Source organism: Schistocerca gregaria, chromosome 6 (assembly GCF_023897955.1).
Source record: "Schistocerca gregaria isolate iqSchGreg1 chromosome 6, iqSchGreg1.2, whole genome shotgun sequence".
Taxonomy (NCBI): domain Eukaryota; kingdom Metazoa; phylum Arthropoda; class Insecta; order Orthoptera; family Acrididae; genus Schistocerca; species Schistocerca gregaria.
This window is the reverse complement of record NC_064925.1, coordinates 83,598,069-83,617,747: the sequence shown is the minus strand read 5'-3', so window position 1 is coordinate 83,617,747 and position 19,679 is coordinate 83,598,069. Positions and strand designations below refer to the sequence as shown.

At 44.3% G+C, this 19,679-nt stretch overlaps 1 protein-coding gene across 1 annotated transcript in view; it reads left to right on the top strand.

The window, feature by feature from the left end:
- The window catches only part of LOC126278735 (neuropilin and tolloid-like protein 2), a 958,390-nt gene that overhangs the window by 785,232 nt on the left and 153,479 nt on the right, over positions 1-19,679 (top strand). The window contains exon 6 of the mRNA XM_049979012.1: positions 6,664-6,904. Coding sequence (XP_049834969.1) covers positions 6,664-6,904 — 241 coding nt within the window. The remainder of the gene's footprint in view (positions 1-6,663; positions 6,905-19,679) is intronic.

Below are 19,679 nucleotides of genomic sequence, written 5' to 3'. Positions count from 1 at the left end.
GGTAAAACTGTTTTCTCATGGTATTTACCCACAAATATCCCAATAACGTCGTATAACCCAGTTGCCCTACCAATCTCATAAATTTATTTTATGCCATCATACATTATCTTAATCATATGCGGAGCTAAAAGGAAAACGAACGTGTACTACAGCGGTGGCAGTTGATTTTCTATATTGACTAACATAATGCTTTCACTATGCTGTTCATAGTGGCTGACCCACGTCCCACTTCTTTATTTATTATTGGAGCTACTCCTGAGTTAGCACTATTTTAGTTTCTGTTGATAAATCCGTACTGCCCTGAACAAAGATCTTTTTCTTCCTTCAACAGCAGTTCACTAATTCGAGCTGCGTTCAGCTTTACCCTATGCTTTTCTCTTTTCAAAGTTTCTACCCACCTACCAGATTAGCCGCCATGAGGTCCTAATGGGGAGTTTTTTTACCTCTGGAAGATCTTATGCTTGAGGTTGTTGTCATCATTAAATCATAAAACAGGGCTTAGTGGCCTCAGGAAAGATAACGCATGTAATTTCACTCCTCTTTTAGTCGTTTGCTGTGCCAACATAACAAATCCATAATGTTTAATGTTGCAAGGGCAGATCAATTCGCCGGACTGTTGTACATGTAACTACCTCCACCATGCCAATCACCATATTTTCCGAAAACATACATTATGTGAAACCCAACTCGCCCTTTTCTCACATGACACACTAAGAGCTCTGGGTCAAGCGGGGTCAAGTAGATACAATATTTGACTCATTACCACATCAACGTTTATTATCAACAGTACGACCATATGAAGTATTAAGCGAAATTTGTAACTGGATTAAGAATTTTTTGGTAGGGATGACGGAACAACTTGGATGGAGATGTAAAAGTAAATTTGGGTGTGCCCCAGGGAACTGCGTTGGGACCGTTGCTGTTGATGTTGTATATGTACACGGACATGCTTCGGGAGCTCAGACGCTAATCCGTAGAGGGAAGGCGACGTTCCGCTATGGCTGACTCGCGAAGCTCCCTTTGTATGGCGCTTGTGCTCAATTCAACGCTCCACACCCGTGCGAATTGTTTGTCGGATATACATGCTGCCACATTCACAGGGTACACCATACACAACATCGAAAGCTAGAGGATTTTATTCGAATTGACGTGGCTTGAAAACCGAGAACGTTTTATTCATGTACGCCGTTGCGAAAGACTCCGTGGACACATAACTGAAGTACTTCTTCTGTTACCTATGGTTTATTCACAGTTACCTTCTGTGTATATAAATTTTTCTTTACATGTTCTGTGATTGCCCCTTTTAGAGACATGCATTCCTCTTCAACTATGATGCCTACTGAGCTCTTGCTTGTGACTGTATTTATAGCCTGAGAGAAATTCAAGCGTATCTTGTCATTCCGTAGTACTTCTGTATCCCACTTCTTTGAGTATTGATTCTTCCTTACTAATCTCTTCAATTTCAGCTTAGTCTTCGTCACTACTACATTGTAATTTCAGTCTATATCTGCTCCTGGGTACACCTTACAATCCAGTACCTGATTTCAGAATCTCTGTGTGACCATTTTGTAATGTAACTGAAATCTATTCGTACCACCCCGCCTTTTGCAAGTGCACGTCATCCTCTTGTGATTCTTGAAGAGTATTCGATTTACTAGCTGAAATTTATTACACATGTCAATTAGCGTCCTTTTCTCTCATTCCTTGTTCCAGGCCATATTTTCCTGTAACCATTCATTCTACTCCTTCCCTACAACTCTGTTCTAGTCCCCCACGACCATTAGGTTTTCATCTCTCCTTACATACTGTGTTACCCTTTGATATCTTCATATACTTTCTCTATCTTTTCATCTTCAGGTTGCGACGTTGGCATGTACCGTTGTCAGTGTCGGTTTGCTGTCGTTTCAGATATGAACAACCTTGTTACTCAACTTTTCATAGTAACGAAGTCTCTGCCCTACTTTCCTGTTCATAATGAATTCTACTCCTGTTATACCAATTTCTGCTGCTGTTGATATTGCCCTACACTCATCTGACCGCAAATCCTCGTCTTCTTTCCATTTGACTTCACTGACCCCTACTAAGATTGAGCTTTTCTATTTATCTTTTCAGAATTGCTAGCTTCCTTACCACATTCAAGCTTCTGACATTCCGTACCTGGGCTCGTATAACATTATTCTTTCGTTGGTTATTCAATATCTTTCTCGTGGTCACCTCTCCCATGGCAGTTCCCTCCCAGAGATCTGAATGAGGGACTATTCCGGAATATTTTACCAATGGAGAGATGATTTTTACACTGTTATTCAATTACAGGCCACATGTACTGTGGATAGCCGTTATGTGTTTTGAATGCAGCGATAACTATTGCTTCTGCATACTCATGCCTCTGATCATTGCTGAGACTTCCACCTTTGAGGGCAGTTTACCACCCCAAAGCCTCGAGCTTTAGGGGCTGTTTCCCGTGAATCTGTGTCCGCTTCTCCGCCCTCTTTGACAAGACTGTTGGCAGAATGAGCTTGACTTCTTATCGGAAGTCTTCGGCCCCCAATGCTGATTATTAATCAAAGTTCAAGCGCTGGCGGGTTTCGAACACCGGACCGAGGACCTTTTGGTAAATAATCAAAGATGCTACCCCTAGTCCAGCTCTTTTTGTTTGTGCTCTAATGGTCTGGCGTGTGTGAGAAGCGTGCTTTGTATTATAGTAGCCTGTGGGGAGCCTCTTTACGCACAAGTAGATTCTTCTCTTTCACTAAGACGCAGGCGACTCAATGCGTCGCGTAAAGGCCATTCCCAGTCAGGAAGTGGACCACACCTCTGCTTGGGTCGATATATCTCATTTCTAACCGTTCTATAACGTTGAGCAACAGGTTATAAACCTCCCAGCCCTTGTCACTGCGCCGGCCGTATGGCCGACTGGTTCTAGGCACCTCAGTCCGGAACCGCGCTGTGCTACGGTCGCAGGTTCGAGTCCTGCCTCGGGCATGGATGTGTGTGATGTCCTTAGGTTAGTTAGGTTTAGGTAGTTCTAAGTGTAGGGGACTGATGACCTCAGATGCTAAGTCCCATAGTGCTTAGAGCCATTTTTTGAACCTTCTCACTGCTATCCCATTCCCATTTCCTGCTATCCGCCTGACTTCCTTAAGAGGAAATGGCCTGTTACTTGAGTATAATGCAGGCAATGACGACGACAACATCGCCGGCAAAATCACCTAACACATATGTCGGCAAACATCTGTAGGTGACTCCGCCACTGCTAGCTGAGTGGTCAGCGCGACGGAATGTCGTACCTAACGGCCTGGTTTCGATTCCCGGCTGGGTCGGAGATTTTCTCCGCTCAGTACTATGTGTTATGTTGCCCTAATCGTCATCGTTTTATCCCCATCGACACGCAAGTCGCCGAAGTGGCGTCAACTCGAAAGACATGCACCAGGCGAAAGGTCTACCTGACGGGAGGCCCTAGCCACACGGCATTACATTTGTAGAACTAGGTACATGGATTAATAACAACAGGAGCCAGAGGTTGGCGCGTGGCTCAATTTCTATCCGTGGCGGTTATCTACAACTTAGCTGCAAAATCATTTTCAAACTTTTTCTGTCATTTCAACGAGTTACTAAGGCACTCACTTCACATCCTGTTTCCTTTAATTATTTCCTGTTTCTTTTGTAACTCTTTATTATTAATCGTTTCCTTATAGCTGAATTTTTTTATCCCTCAATTACTGGAATGAAAAGGAAAGAAAAGAAAAATGAACTCAGGCACCGCTGAACAGTGCGTATACAAGTGATGCATATTTTAACATTTGCAGTGACATTTTATAAGCACATATGACTGCACCTGTCGTCTGGAGCCTCAGTAAACGCCTCGGATGCCTGCTGTATGCCCGTGCGATCTAAGCGAGAAAAGAGGTATTTTCTGTCAAAAAGCAAATGACCTCACACGCAGAGAACAGGATGACGTACTTTGGTGCCCTCTTCTCGTCAGAAACTCGTGCATCTTCAGCATTGTAGTTCAGATGTACGTTAATTCTTCCCTTTTAATAACCATGTTGAAGGAAAAGATACTTCTTATTCAATGTGAAACTATAAACTATGATTAACAGTTTAAAATTTCAATAGTGTAGCTTTCTAGTGCGTTGTTGCACCATTTTACGTAACGTACCTACCTGTTTAAGAGAAATCACACTCGCGTTTACGAAATACGCTAATTGTAGGCTTTGTAAAACAGTTTCGAGCATTTTAGCTTCTAAACAAACATGCATATACTTGCATATATTATTTTATTTGTAATGAAAATTTTTTGGGCGGTTGACAGTATCGCACAAAACGCTAGTCGTTAGTCTATTAGTGGATTAGCTGTTATATGAAGGGAGTCTCATTTACTGTGACCACCTGTAATGAAATTTTTTTGGACGGTTGAGAGTACCGCACAAAACGCTAGTCGTTAGTCTATTAGTGGATTAGCTGTTATATAAAGGGAGTCTCATTTACTGTGACCACCTCAACTAGTCTTCTGTCCAGAAACACAATAAGAAAGAAGTACCGCTCAAATGTAGTTTAGCCACCAGAAGAACACAAACCAGGCTACCTTTCGTTACGAAACTTTGAACAGCAGTACTTCTTTCTTATACAGCACCCGACAATTTTTGCCGCCCGTTGTGGCCATGCGGTTCTAGGCGCTTCAGTCTGGAACCGCGCGACCGCTACGGTCGCAGGTTAGAATCCTGCCTCGGGCATGGATGTGTGTGATGTCCATAGGTTAGCTAGGTTTAAGTAGTTCTAGGGGACTGATGACCTCACATGTTACGTCCATAGTGCTCAGAACCATTTGAAAATTTTTTATCCACTTCCTCTCCTCGAGGCTCGTTCAAAACCATATCACAGTGCACTATTCACATAAATATGGCGTTATTAAAAACGTAACACAAATGTGTTTAATATTCACCTCTTCTAGAAGACTGTGTCATTACTCAGGGTTAACGTAAAATGTGTGCATGACGGGACTGACAGAAACGCAGTCAAAATGAAAACTAGTCATTCTGTGAACCGAACCAACTGAACTGGAGAAAATTTAATGGCCAAATGGTATTCAATATTATTTCTATCTATCGCGTGAGCCTTGTCGGGCAGTTACGCAGGGTCAGCCATCATTAATCGGATTTCGCATGTTAATATTTAAGGGATGGCTGGATGCCCTTCCTGCCGCCACCCCTCACCCCCCGGGACGGAATTAGTGTACCCCAATTGTCTGCATCGAGTGCGAATGTGTTCATATGTCTGCGAGCCGTGTAACTGAGGCGGAACATGGGGACCAGCCCGCTATTCACCTAGCGGGATGTGGAAACGGTCGGCACATCGGCACATCGGCACTCGTCGTTAATGCGCCGGTGGGATTCTATCCGGGGCTGGCGCTCCTTCCCGCGTCTAGGAAGCAGCGCGTTAGCGCCCTCGGCTACCCTGGCTGGTTGTATTCAATATTATTTATTCCTCATTATCTGTTCCAACTGTCATCTTAATATGATCTTTAAAACGCTGTTACAAGCCCTGTTTCAGTATAACTGTGTCACAAATACAACGTTGACATTCTGGCGGACATTACGTAGTACATACGACACAGGTTTGTCAAAATTTAAAAATAAAATTAAAACCGGTTTGGCACAAATAAAGACGATATAGTTAAAAAAATCATCTAGTTACACAAGATCCTTTTAACCCTATTGTTATTATATGCTGCAATCCAGATTCAGTCATAATGAAACGAGACATGCAACGTCTAAAGATCATAAGGTGACAGTCTTGCTTCTCAAACAGGTAATAGTACTGAATGTGATCCTGGCTATTAATTTTTTTCCCACATAAACTGGGAATCGCTCCTTCTTACCTCCAATTACGGCAAATTTCAATCGAATATGTAAGTCTGCAGGCTTTCGTGGCCGTTGTCACTCAAGTTAAAATCTTTTGGATTATTAGGCCACGTTGTGTTTCTTCTAAAATGATCGACGTTTCCACCCCTCAGCTGGGGTCTGCTACAACGGCAGTAGTGGACACCAGAAGATACTGAGGAAGGTCCCAGCAGAGGGGTCGAACCGTCGATCATTTTAGATGAAACGTGTCGTGACCTAATAACCCAGAAGATTTTAACTACAATCGAATAATTTCAAGGTTTGTGAGAGTACGCCAACGAAGAGTGGGTAGAAACGCTACTTGTCTATGGAGAAACCGATTATGAAAACGGGAATGACAAGCGCCTACCTTAGTTGTGTTTGCATCTGTGTTATGTCGCCCAACGCATCTGCAGTGTAACATTGTACAGGACAGTAAGAGTCAGCTTTGTGCTACGTTTCTAACAGGATCATGTTGACGTGAATGACACATTGTGATACGTTTCTGAACAGGTCTTGAGAAGAGGAACTAAAAAAATGGGGTGCTGTATAAAAAGAGGTACTGTTGCTTACATCTTCGTACCGAACATAGTTACGCGATAGGCAGTCACGCCTGGTAGCTGAAGAGCATTTTCTCGACACACTTTTTATTTTGCTTCCGGACAAAACATTATTGTTCGTCGGCTGTCCCATTAGCGGTTCCGTCCCTCCACCCCACCCTCTGCGTGGTGAGAGTCCAGACCTTTGTGATGCAAACATGGCGGTCGTTTTCGTGTGTCCGCAGATCCAGTTGGCGTTCCTGGTGTTCAAGCTGGACAAGCCCAACGACTGCAACCAGAACTTCGTGCAGGTGTTCAAGGACAACACGGACATGCCGTCGCGGCTGAGCGAGTTCTGCGGCGCCAAGGCGGAGACGGTGCTGTCCGAGAACAACGTGATGCACGTGCGCTACTGGGCGACCTCCCAGGCCATCAACGCTACCTTCGACTCGCTCTTCACCGCCTACCGCGAAGGCAACAAGAAGCGTAAGTACCGCGGACAGCCAGCCACCTGCCAGTGTCTTGTGTAGGTCGGATTACACAGTGTTTTGGCTGTGGCTTGTCACAGTGGCCCCTTTCCACATGACGTATGGACATTGTGTTCTCAAGTGTCCCAACTGAATATAGCTGTGTGTATGTGTGTGTGTGTGTGTGTGTACAGTGATGAGCCAAAACATGACGACCACTGCCCATCGCAACGTTGGATGCCGCCTGGTTGTATTGCGGTCATGTGATGCGACAACAAAAGTACGTAAGCGGAGTAGAGATGGAAGGGGACACACGCTAGTAAAGATATGGGCTGCAAATGGGGAAATCCATTGACATAAGAGACTCAGGAAATGAGCAGATTATTACACTACTGGTCATTAAAATTGCTACACCACGAAGATGACGTGCTACAGAAGCGAAATATAACCGACAAGAGGAACATGCTGTGATATGCAAATTATTAGCTTTTCAGAGCATTCACACAAGGTTGGCGCCGGCGGCGACACCTACAAAATGCTGACATGAGGAAAGTTTCGAACCGATTTCTCATACACAAACAGCAGTTGACCTGGTGAAACGTTGTTGTGATGCCTCGTGTAAGGAGCAGAAATGCGTACCATCATTCTTCCGATTGCGGTTTATCGATTGCGACATTGCTGGGTTCAAATGATTCAGATGGCTCTGAGCACTGTGGGACTTAACGTCTGAGGCCATCAGACAGTAGAACATAGAACTACTTAAACCTAACTAACGTGAGGACATCACACACATCCATGCCCGAGGCAGGATTCGAACCTGCAACCGTAGCGGTCTCCGACATTGCTGCTCGCGTTGGTCGAGATCCAGCCGAACACTGTTGTTCCCACACAGTGATTGGTCCAGTTGGACCGGCAGTTGGACTAGAGGAGCCAATCCATTCCATGTAAAGACAGGTCACCATATCATGGAGCTACCACCAACTTAAGCAGTGCCAACTTAAAGTCCATGGCTTCGTGGGGCCTGCGACACAGTCGAGCCCTACCATAAACTCTTTCCGACTCAAATCGAGACCCATTTGACGAGGCCATATGGGGTCTAACCGCAATGGTCACTAGCTCAGGAGTGGTCCTGCATGCATAATGGTGCTGTCAGCAAAGATACTCACATCGGTCGTTTGGTGCCATAGTCCACCAACGACATATTCCGCCACATTGCCCCAACGGATACGTTAAAGAAAGTTCCGCATTGATTTCTGCGGTTTTTCATCGCAGTGTTGCTTGTCTGTTAGCACTAACAACTCTGTCGTTAAAAAAGTGAAGGCCGTCGGTCACTGCGTTGTCAGCGATGAGAGGAAATGCCTGAAATTTGGTGTTCTCGGCACAGTCTTGACATTGTGGATCTTGGGATGTTGTACACTACTGGCCATTAAATCTGCTACACCACGAAGATGACGTGCTGCAGACGCGAAATTTAACCGACAGGAAGAAGATGCTGTGACATGCAAACGATTAGCTTTTCAGAGCATTCACACAAGGTTCGCGCCGGTGGCGACACGTATATCGTGCTGACATGAGGGAAGTTTCCAACCGATCCCTCATTTACAAACAGCAGTTGACCGGCGTTGCCTAGTGAAACGTTGTTGTGGTGCCTCGTGTTAGGAGGAGAAATGCGTACCATCACTTTTCCGACTTTGATAAAGGTCGGATTGTAGCCTATCACGATTGAGGTTTAAAGTATGGCGATATTGCTGCTCGCGTTGGTCGAGATCCAATGACTGGTAGTAGAATGTGGAATCGGTGGGTTCAGGAGGGTAAGACGGAACGCCGTGCTGGATCCTAGCGGCCTCGTATCACTAACAGTCGAGATGACAGACATCTTATCCGCATGGCTGTAACGGATGGTGCAGCCACGTCTCAATCCCTGAGTCAACAGATGGAGACGTTTGCAAGACAACAATAATCTGCACGAACAGTTCGACGACGTTTGCAGCAGCATGAACTATCACCTCGGAGAGCGTGGGTGCGGCTACCCTTGACGCTGCATCACATACAGGAGCGCCTGCGATGATGTACTCAACGACGAACGTGGGTGCACGAATGGCAACACGTCATTTTTTGCGGATGAATCCTGGTCATGTTTACAGCACCATGATGGTCGCATTCGTGTTTGGCAATATCGCTGTGAACGCACATTGGAAGCGTGTATTCGTCATCGCCGTACTGGCGTATCACCCTGCGTGATGGTATGGGGTGCCATTGGTTACACGTCTCTTTCGCCTCTTGTTCTCATTGACGGCACTTTGAACAGTGGACGTTACATTTCAGATGTGTTACGACCCGTGGCTCTACCCTTCGATCCCTGCGAAAACCTACATTTCAGCAAGATAATGCACGACCGCATGTTGCAGGTCCTCTACGGGCCTTTCTGGATACAGAAAATGTTCGACTGCTGCCCTGGCGAGCACATTTTCCAGAACTCTCACCAATTGAAAACGTCTGGTCAGTGGTGGGCGAGCAACTGGCTCGTCACAATACGTCGGTCACTACTCTTGATGAACAGTGGTATCGTGTTGAATCTGCATGGTCAGCTGTACCTGTACATGCAATCCAAGCTCTGTTTGACTCAATGCCCAGGCGTATCAAGGCCGTTATTACGGCCAGAGGTGCTTGTACTGGGTACTGATTTCTCAGGATCTATGCCCTCAAATTGCGTGAAAATGTAATCACATGTGAGTTCTAGTATAATATATTTGCCCAATGAATACCTGTTTATCATCTGCATTTCATTTTGGTGTAGCAATTTTAATTGCGAGTAGTGTATTTCCCAACTATTTCCGAAATGGAATGTCCCATGCATCCAGCTCCAAATACCGTTCGGCGTTGACCGTCTGTTAATTCCCGTCGCGCAGCCATAATCGCGTCGCATGAATCTCCTGGGTGCAAATGACAGCTCCGTCAATGGTCTGGTGTGTATCGCTATCCCAAGACTTCTGCAACATCATTGTAAAAAAAGATGATGACAACAATTAACATTAATGATAATAATGCACAATGTGTTATAACTGTAGGTTTTGTCCGAAAGCTATAGTAGTATCGTTGTACAGGGCCTATGCACTATAACAACTCGTGTAATTCATGAACAAACCATGCGAGATAATGTTCGGAAAATATCCCAGAATATGTAATAGAATACTCACCATATATCTACATAATACTATTCGTATACAATGCATGCCATTACAGATCACCTAAGTGTAAAAAATATGTCTCACGTTCAAATAACTAACGAAACCTTTACTCAGGAGGAAATGACGCGGCATTTAAGAACATATTTCAAAGTAGAAGCACGAGGGACTATGCGATTCTTGTGGACAAAACGTCTAAACTGGACACAAGTTCGGCGAGCAGTTCTGGCAGTATATTGATCTAACGCATTGTCGTGTGCAGCCGTCGTGAAATGGTGCCAATAATTTCCATACTATTACGAAATTTATTCTCCGATTGTGAGTTCTTTGACATCAGGTTTATCACAGATATTCTCTAATAGCGACACACGAAAATTTGTGCCAGAACGGGACTCGAACCCGGGTATCCCGCTAATCGCGAGCTATCGCTCTCACCACATTAGATATCGTGGCATTCTTCCAAGGCCGGTCCAGACCTCGTTATGCCACACTGACTACATCCTGTAATGATCGCAATAGGGAGAAAGAAACAACAATGTGTTCAACGTTATTATTATCATCGTTTTCCCGGTCTAGGAGTGTATTCCACAGTTTATGTTACAATGTCTGTTCTTTCCGAGATGTATGCATTTCTGAAGAAACAGACATTGCTGAGGAGCTACAGTTGCCTTAAAATATCACGAAATTGATTCGCTGGCTGCAAATTGTTTAACGTCAGCTGCGTTTGGCACAAAGTTATTACCTATTAGTGACACATGAAAAATGGTGCTGGGCCAGGTCCATCTTATCGTGAGCCGTCATCCTTACAACTTCGGCTATGCGTGCGCGCTTCCTGGACCGATCCAAACGTCCATATTCCATGTCGTCTACATCCCCCAATGCTCGAAATAGCGAGAAAGACAACGTGTTCGATGTTGATATTATCGTCACCTTACTCGCCATAATTATGTGCGTCTTACTTTTTTAAGTCACTTCCTATAATGGGCACAGGTGAGTCGAGGTGCGAGGGCAGATTGAGATAGAAACAGTAGGCGTTTAAGTAGTCACGGTTTATTTCCGTAATACACTACGTTAATGAGAAGGCGAACTTTTCTGTGACTCAGTCTCTTGCTTCTGATCGTTTGTAGCCTGATTCTTTCATTTTTACTGTTTTAAATATTGACAAGTATGTTCTTTTTCACCCCTTTGGACTGATCAGATAGCATTAACATAGATTTCTTTTCGGCTTCACGATACTGCGAGTTGGTTTTTGTTGCTCAATAGGCTTATGAAAAAATGAACTTCAAATCAGTCTTCTAGCATTCTGTTGCGCAACTGTAACGTCGAGAAAATTGCACCTCGTAATTTACTCCGATTTCTTATGCTGATATGAGCCATTGAGAGTCAAAGTGGTTTACTCAGTTTTTCCCACTTCTGAGAAATGAAAGCTTATGCGGTTCGTTTAATGTAAATTCATGCTTTACAATAATTCGTGATTCATTTGATGAAATGTAAGAATGAAACATTGTAATTGCGTTTACTAGAGATATTTTAGTTACTTGCACCTTAAATTCCTATTTATAATTGCTAAAAGTTGGAGTACCACTTTCCCTCTCAGACACTGACAATGAAAGGTAAAGTGATGTAAATAAAGAGTTCTCCCACTCTCCTTACAAACGTTTTGGTGAAGCTGAATACCTGAGAAGGAATACGCTGTCTTTTAATCTCCATAATTGCAATTTATTTATAAAACATATACATAATGTGATACAGTAAATGTGAGTCTGCACTTTTTGCCACCATTATGCGCTGTTCTCTCACAGACTGAGTTAAAATAACTGCATTATTGTTGTTAATTACTGAAATGCTACCTACTGAGTCTAATAGTTCAGCAGTGCTTTGTTATAAAGAAAGTGTTGTTTGTAAACGTCGAAATTTCTAAAACTGTAATTTTTTTCATCCGGATATTTCAAGGGGCTTCATAATGGAGGATATCTGTTTACTCGATTTCACAGTCCACATCATCTTCCTCTGCCAAAGGGTCAACACGTACAGGTCCATATTTCTGAGCCGAACTTGCAGTTCTCAGCTGGTTGTAGAAACCGTGGCGCACCGGACGGATGTAAGGGAGAAGTGTCATCATGTCTTTCCTTTGTGCCTCGGTGACACGTCGCACTCCGTTGTTGGGAGGGACGAGTTTTATGGTTCAAGTATTCAATGTGAAATGTCACTGCTTGATTCGTGTAGGCGTCAAGACAGAGTGCAAACTTCTCTTATAAAGACAATTTCTGCTTCAATGACATACGGATATTACAAACCTAAAGAAGGGAAACAGTGTTAAATCTTACCAGCACTGTAACAATGTCTTTTTGGATTTAGATAGTGAACAAACACGCAAAACAACACAGAACAGCAAGACCAATTGGCCTTGCAGCTTGAGTTATACCACTATTTCTGCCAACGCACTTCACTCGGGGATGAGACGAAAAATGCATTAGGAGCTCTCAAGTGGCTCAAGTGGGAGTTATTGTTATCCGCTTCTCCACAACAAATTTCCGTGTTTTGCGAGTAAACTGAGTGATACAGCTCATAAACTAAAATTTTTTGACGTAGACCACTTCGGTTTTCAGCGGCTCATGTAATACTGAACAACCAGAAACACTCAAGCGGAACACGTTACTGCTAAGAGAGAATTGTTACTTCTCTCGAGTGTTCGCGATATGCTTACTGGCAGTTATGTGGTGTTGGTCGCCATATTCGTAGCCAGTAAGTGTTTGGAACGTGTACTTCTGTGGAAGTCGGTAAGTTGATGCGATGCAGGAACCGAGAGATCGGCGGGCACAAAGGCGGCAGTACTGTGTAATAAACAGTCCCCTGTGGACCGCTGTCAGCCACTGTAGTCACCGATGCCTCCCGCATCCTGCCTGCTGCAGCCCGGTGGGTAATCGTGTTAGAGAGCTGCCGCCACCGAGGAACCCACAAATGAAGCGTCGCATTAAGTTGTTCCTGTCCGTAATCGTGTTACACTTAATGTAATTGCGACAGACTATACAGATATTGCCCAGAATGGAGTTCCAGTGATGTGTGTCTCGTTGCACAGTATCGTCTAAACTTGCAAAGCCACTCAGACATCAGTCAGCCTTCACACTGATTTACTGTAAGCAATCAGATGTGCACATTGATACGCTCGCTAAACCCGCTGGTCAGAACAGGTTATTAGGATTGTGGAAAGGGCCAAATAAGGTTGGGGTCAGATTCACCTTCTAAGTGTAATTTATTGAAATTTAATATCACATTTACAACCAAAGTGGCACATAGCTGAACCTTTACCAAATGCAAGTCTTTCACGGTTGAAGGTCTCATAACAAGAAATGTTTACAAATCAACAAGATAAAAATCCAATTAAAAAGCAAATAAAATAATAAAAACATATATCACGGCTAAGTAGAGAGCCTCGAGGTAGAGCAGATAGAACAAACATATGCATGGTGCAATACCAATGGGTGAAGGCCACAATTAAGTTTCAACATTTTAAAAATATATTACCATACTCTTTTAAGGCAGAAGGCCACAATGTTTAAGCCTGAAAGATAATTTTGAAAATAAGGTTGCAAGACTTAAAGCCCACAATTAATGTTGCCAAATTTTTTTAGAAGAAAAGAAAAAATAACCATAAACCTTAAATTTTAAGTAGCTGAAAACAGATAATTAAAATCAAGACAACGGCACTCACAAGCCTCCAGGGAGTTCGGTCTGACCTCGTTCACTTCGGCGAGACAGGTGGTGAGCCCAGCTATACACAACGACTTGATTCCCATCAATCAGTACATGAGAACTCAAACAGAAAATGTTACAAACATGATAATCCACAATGGAGTATGGTTTAGCTGTGAAAATTACACACCATGTTGTACAGCGACAACAGGGGAGGAAAGAACACTGCCTGAAATTACGTTAGTGCTCAGGGCAGGTAACCACAACACTAACGGCGACAAGGCAGAAACGTCCGCTGGTAGGCTTGAATTTGAAACACGGTAATATAGCTAACGTCACCCAAAAGAACACTGCCCGAATTTACGTCAGTGCTCAGGGCAGGTAACCACAACACTGACGGCGACAAGGCAGAAAATTCCACTGGTGCACTCGAATTGTAGTCAGCCAAAATATTTAATTGCACCGCATGGCGGCTAAATTTCAGCAGTAGAAACACTCGTTGTTGCTGACAGAAAACCTCCCCAACAGCAAACCACCGAAACGAACCACAACAACATGAATGGACGTGGCTTGGGTAGTTGAAACCATTACTAAACTTTGACGTCCTGGGTCGGTGAACCACGAAGCTCATAGCGATCGGACAGCTCCACACACGCTCCGACACTGCGCATGGACCGCCAGCGGACCCAGCCGACTGCACTGCGCGGATATAACTTCCTTCGTCCGCAACAACCAACCGACTTCTCAGAAAGCCGACAACATCTAAAATAGTCGTCAGTGGTCATACGCCAACTACACACACGACCTGACAAACACACGAAGACCTGAACGATACCCAACAGTAACTAAGCACTCACGAACACAAATCGGTAGTCGATGCGCGCGCACACACACACACACACACACACACACACACACACATACACAAAGTCGACTTATGAACGATCGGTGACCGACCGACGATCTACCAAGACCGTGGCCCGGCTCAAGTGATATCGACTCAGACCTCACTGCTGCTCCAACCCGACTGCACTAGTGTGGCATTGCAACTCCCCGACTGGCAGGTCCAGACTGCGCTCCAGACACGTTCCAACTGACTGGGAGCCCGAACTCGTGACACGAAACTCCCGCGAATTGGCTTACGACAAACAACAATGGGCGTACGACAAACAACGACCGGGAAGTAGTAGCAGTCGAGCAAAGATACTACGAGAGGGGATAACTCGATACGCGCTGCTAACTCCTCTCATGGTCAGGCAATGCAGCAACTCAGTGACAGTAGTAATTTAAATTAACGTGGTGAGGTGGAAGTACGTTAAAAACGGGGTGTAAAATACATGATGGCGGGAACACGAGCCATGCACGGCTTACACATCATGTCAGAAAACCTGCAATGTCGCACTGCGCTCGCAAAAGGTGGGCTCAAGGAACTATGACACGGCAGACGGACAGAACAGTGTCTACGTTCTCTAATTAACATGGTCCATAGCTGGAGTTTACGATACAGAGGATGATGTGGTATACAGGGAATTTGCGTAAGAGCGTCCAAAAATTTTACGGGACACCGAGGGTTCTGCACTGAACAATTTGAGGTAAGGAACATAGGTTAGAAGAAGACAGCTTACGGATATAATAGCAATAAAATCACATTACTGTGTACTTTCTTATGTACGTTAGTTAACTACAAATACCGCCACTGACACAATGAACGTACATTTTGTACTGTATCTTAAAAAAGTTGCTCAAACTGACATTCGTCAACCTCAGTGGTAGCATGGCATCAGCGAACAAGTTTCTGATGCACTCTGACAAATATCCCTGGTGTGCCTCGAATCACATCACAGGCAGCTACAATTCTGGCAACCAATTCCAACTCCTCTGGGATCTCATAAACAAATGACTTCAGATATCTTTAAGGGAAACAATCAAGAGGATTCAGGTTAGATGACCTCGCAGACCATGGAATAGGATCTCCCTTTCCAATCCAGACACCAGGAAATACTGAAACGGTACTGCTCCATCCTATAGAACTGTATATCTCTGAATAGCACTAACAAGTGAGTCTGTCGCTGATTCATTGCGTGTTTTGTCATGCGACAGTGTAAATACGATGCAATCGAGCCACCTTATGGTTCAAAATGGTTCAAATGGCTCTGAGCACTATGGGACTTATCATCTATGGTTATCAGTCCCCTAGAACTTAGAGCTACTTAAACCTAACTAACCTAAGGACATCACACAACACCCAGTCCTCACGAGGCAGAGAAAATCCCTGACCCCGCCGGGAATCGAACCCGGCAACCCGGGCCACCTTATGGTTTAAATGGACCTGACCACTATGGGAATTCACTTCTGAGGTCATCAGTCCCCTAGAACTTAGAACTACTTAAACCTAACAAACCTATGGATATCACAGACATCCATGCCCGAGGCAGGATTGTAACCTGCAACCATAGCGGTCGCGTGGTTCCAAACTGTAGCGCCTAGACCCGCTCAGCCACTCCACCCGGCGAGCCACCTTATGGATAAGTAAAGTAAACAGAACCTTCATCATGATTTACTGGTAATTAGGTTCGTCCTCCTTGTCTCCTTGCAGAAAACAAAGAATGTACATGTAAATAAACAGCGTAGCAGGTGTAAACGTGTACGCATGTTAGTTGCAAGTAAGCTGGAAAATAGTAATGCTAGACAAAGCGGTAGACAAATTTCTCGAATCGCCGTTTCACTCCCTCAAATTCTTCAGTGGAGCATTCTCTATGTCCTGTTACATTTTTGCACGCTCCTACGGAAACATCCTGTATGTCTTACTGCCGAAGAAATTCAAATAGGAAACACCCTAGACAAGATAAAAAAAAAACTTAGACTGTATGTATTTCATCAAAGAGTAAAGACACCTCTAATAATTTCCGGGTATGCAGCCGGATCCCGTGGACATTCTGCCACTGAATGTCGACGGGATCCGGCTGCATACCCGGAAATTATTAGAAGAACAAATACGCCGGGAAAATTTTAGAAGTCACAGTAAAGACACTGTCATCAACTCCATTCGAATGTTGCGAAGTGGAATTAGATAGAAACTTGTAAACAAACACACTCGGCTTACGTGAGTAGGGGAAGTAAGATTTTGAGACATTATTTAACAATAGGGATGTTCTGGCTGGCTATAATTAATCGCTATTAAAGCCAGTGCTGACGGAATTCTATTTACCGTAAGGGAACCCAACTTTATAGGAATGAATTTCAGACTGTACGCTGCATGACTTGCGTTGTTAGTAGTATCTGTGCGGTATGACTTGCCGTTAGGCGGCGGTACTGGTACAGCGACGTAGGACTGAAACACAGGTTTTAGTGTGCATTACGGCTGCATACAGTCAATGTGGGTCTGGACATGGTGAGGGGGGCTTTACTCGTAAAGCTGTTTTATCAAAGGTTGTTTGGTTGATTTGGGGCAGGGAATTAAACAGAGAGGTCGTCGATCGCACCGGCTTAATGAAGGATGGAGAAGGAAATGGGCAGTGCACTTTCAAAGGAACCATCCCGGCGGTTGCCTGAAACCATTTAGGGAAATCATGGAAAACCTAAATCAGGATGGCCGGAAGCAGGTTTGAACCGTCGTCCTCCCAAATAGTTCAAAATGGTTCAAATGGCTCTGAGCACTATGGGACTTAACATCTGTGGTCATCAGTCCTCTAGAACTTAGAACTACGTAAACCTAACTAACCTAAGGACATCACACACATCCATGCCCGAGGCAGGATTCGAACCTGCGACCGTAGCAGTCGCGCGGTTCCGGACTGCGCGCCTAGAACCGCGAGACCACCGCGGCCGGCCCTCCCAAATGCGTGCCACGTGTCGTTACCACTGTACCTCCTCCCTCGGTCGTTTTATCAGAGTAACAGCAATAGCGGCGCTACACTTCGCCAGTATCGACGTATTAAACGATCAAGGAGAGGTACTGTTTCTGGACTGGGGTTGAATAAACTGGCGATTTGGAAACTTCTCCTGGGAGACGCCGATGCTCGCAAATTGTTGAAGAAGTTGCTGCTGCCATGGCTCAGAATGTCAGACCCCATGTGCGATCTTGAATCAGTGCACGAGTTGTGTCACGATAGCTGAACATTTCATAGTCCACCGTTCGAAAAGAACTGCGAACAGTACTGAAATGTTATCCGTTACAGACTTCCTGGTGGTCGAGCACGCAGATGGTTGTCAAATTGAGGGAAGTTTATAACCTGGAACGTAAAAATGGTATGCATTAACAGGTGTTACCCTCTCACGTGGAAATTACCTGTCCTTAAAAAAATGTTTTCCATAAAATCCTTATGTCTGTACGCATGTAAGAATATATGGTGACACGGACTGCAACGAGTCTGTTGAGTCGTAACGAAAATGCACTGAAGATGGCTATTAATTGCCGAAATCTGAATTTGTGAATGTAATAAAAATTAATGGGATTGCGATTGGCTTCTATAGGCCTCTTCTTCCTTTCCATATAGTACCGTTGTCCTATGGCAATGAGACCCTCTCAGGTAGAGTAAGTCCAGTTATAACCAACCTACATATCAGATTAAACTAAGCATCATGTACACAATGTTAGAAAACGAAAGTGGTGCAGTCATCGAGTACTTAAAACAGGTGCTTATGCAAATTCGTACTTGAAGGGACAGAAGATGGCTGACTGAGAGTCATTGGAGGCATCTTAAGAAAATCTAAGTCACCTAGGAAAAAAGGAAGTGGCTTACAAAGCACTTCTACGACCGATCCTTGAGCGTCGATCTTCAGTCCCGGCCATTTACAGGCTGGATTAATGGGAGAGGTGAAGAAGATACGCCTAAGAGCGGAGCATTTCGTCACGGGATTGTTTAGTAAGCGCAAAAGCGTTAAGGATAATCACAATTAGGCAGCCGCAGTGGCCGAATGGTTCTAGGCGCTTCAGTCTGTAACCGCGCGGCCACTACGGTTGAAAGGTTCGAATCCTGCCTCGGGCATGGATGTGTGTGATGTCCTTATGTTAGTTAGGTTTAAGTAATTCTACGTTATAGTGGACTGGTGACCTCAGATGTTAAGTCCCATAGTGCTCAAAGTCATATGAACCATTTTTGACGGCCGAGGTGGCCGAGCGGTTCTAGGCGCTACAGTTTGGAACCGTGCGACCGCTACGGTCGCAGGTTCTAATCCTGCCTCGGATATGCATGTGTCTGATGTCCTTAGGTTAGTTAGGTTTAAGTAGTTCTAAGTTCTAGGGGACTGGTGACCTTATAAGTTAAGTCCCATAGAGACCAGAGCTATTTGAACCATTTGAACCATTTTTGATAATCACAATTATCTGGATTGTCGGGCGCTACAAAGGAGGCAGTGTGCACCATAGAATGGTTTACGTTCTGGAGAAAGTCAGATAACACATGTTGTTGTTGTTGTTGTGGTCTTCAGTCCAGGGACTGGTTTGATGCAGCTCTCCATGCTACTCTCTCCTGTGCAAGCTTCTTCATCTCCCAGTACATAATGCAACCTATATCCTTCTATATCTGTTTAGTGTATTCATCTCTTGGTCTCCCTCTACGATTTTTACCCTCCATGCTTCTTGCGAATGCTAAATTTGTGATACTTGGATGCCTCAGAACATGTCCTACCAACCGGTTCCTTCTTCTTGTCAAGTTGTGCCACAACCTCCTCCTCTTCCCAATTCGATTCAATACCTCCTCATTAGTTATGCGATCTACCCATCTAATCTTCAGCGTTCTACTGTAGTACCACATTACGAAAGCTTCTATTCTCTTCTTGTCCAGACTATTTATCGTCCATGTTTCACTTCCATACATGGCTACACTCCATAAAAATACTTTCATAAACGACTTCCTGACACGTAAATCTATACTCGATGTTAACAAATTTCTCTTCTTCAGAAACACTTTCCTT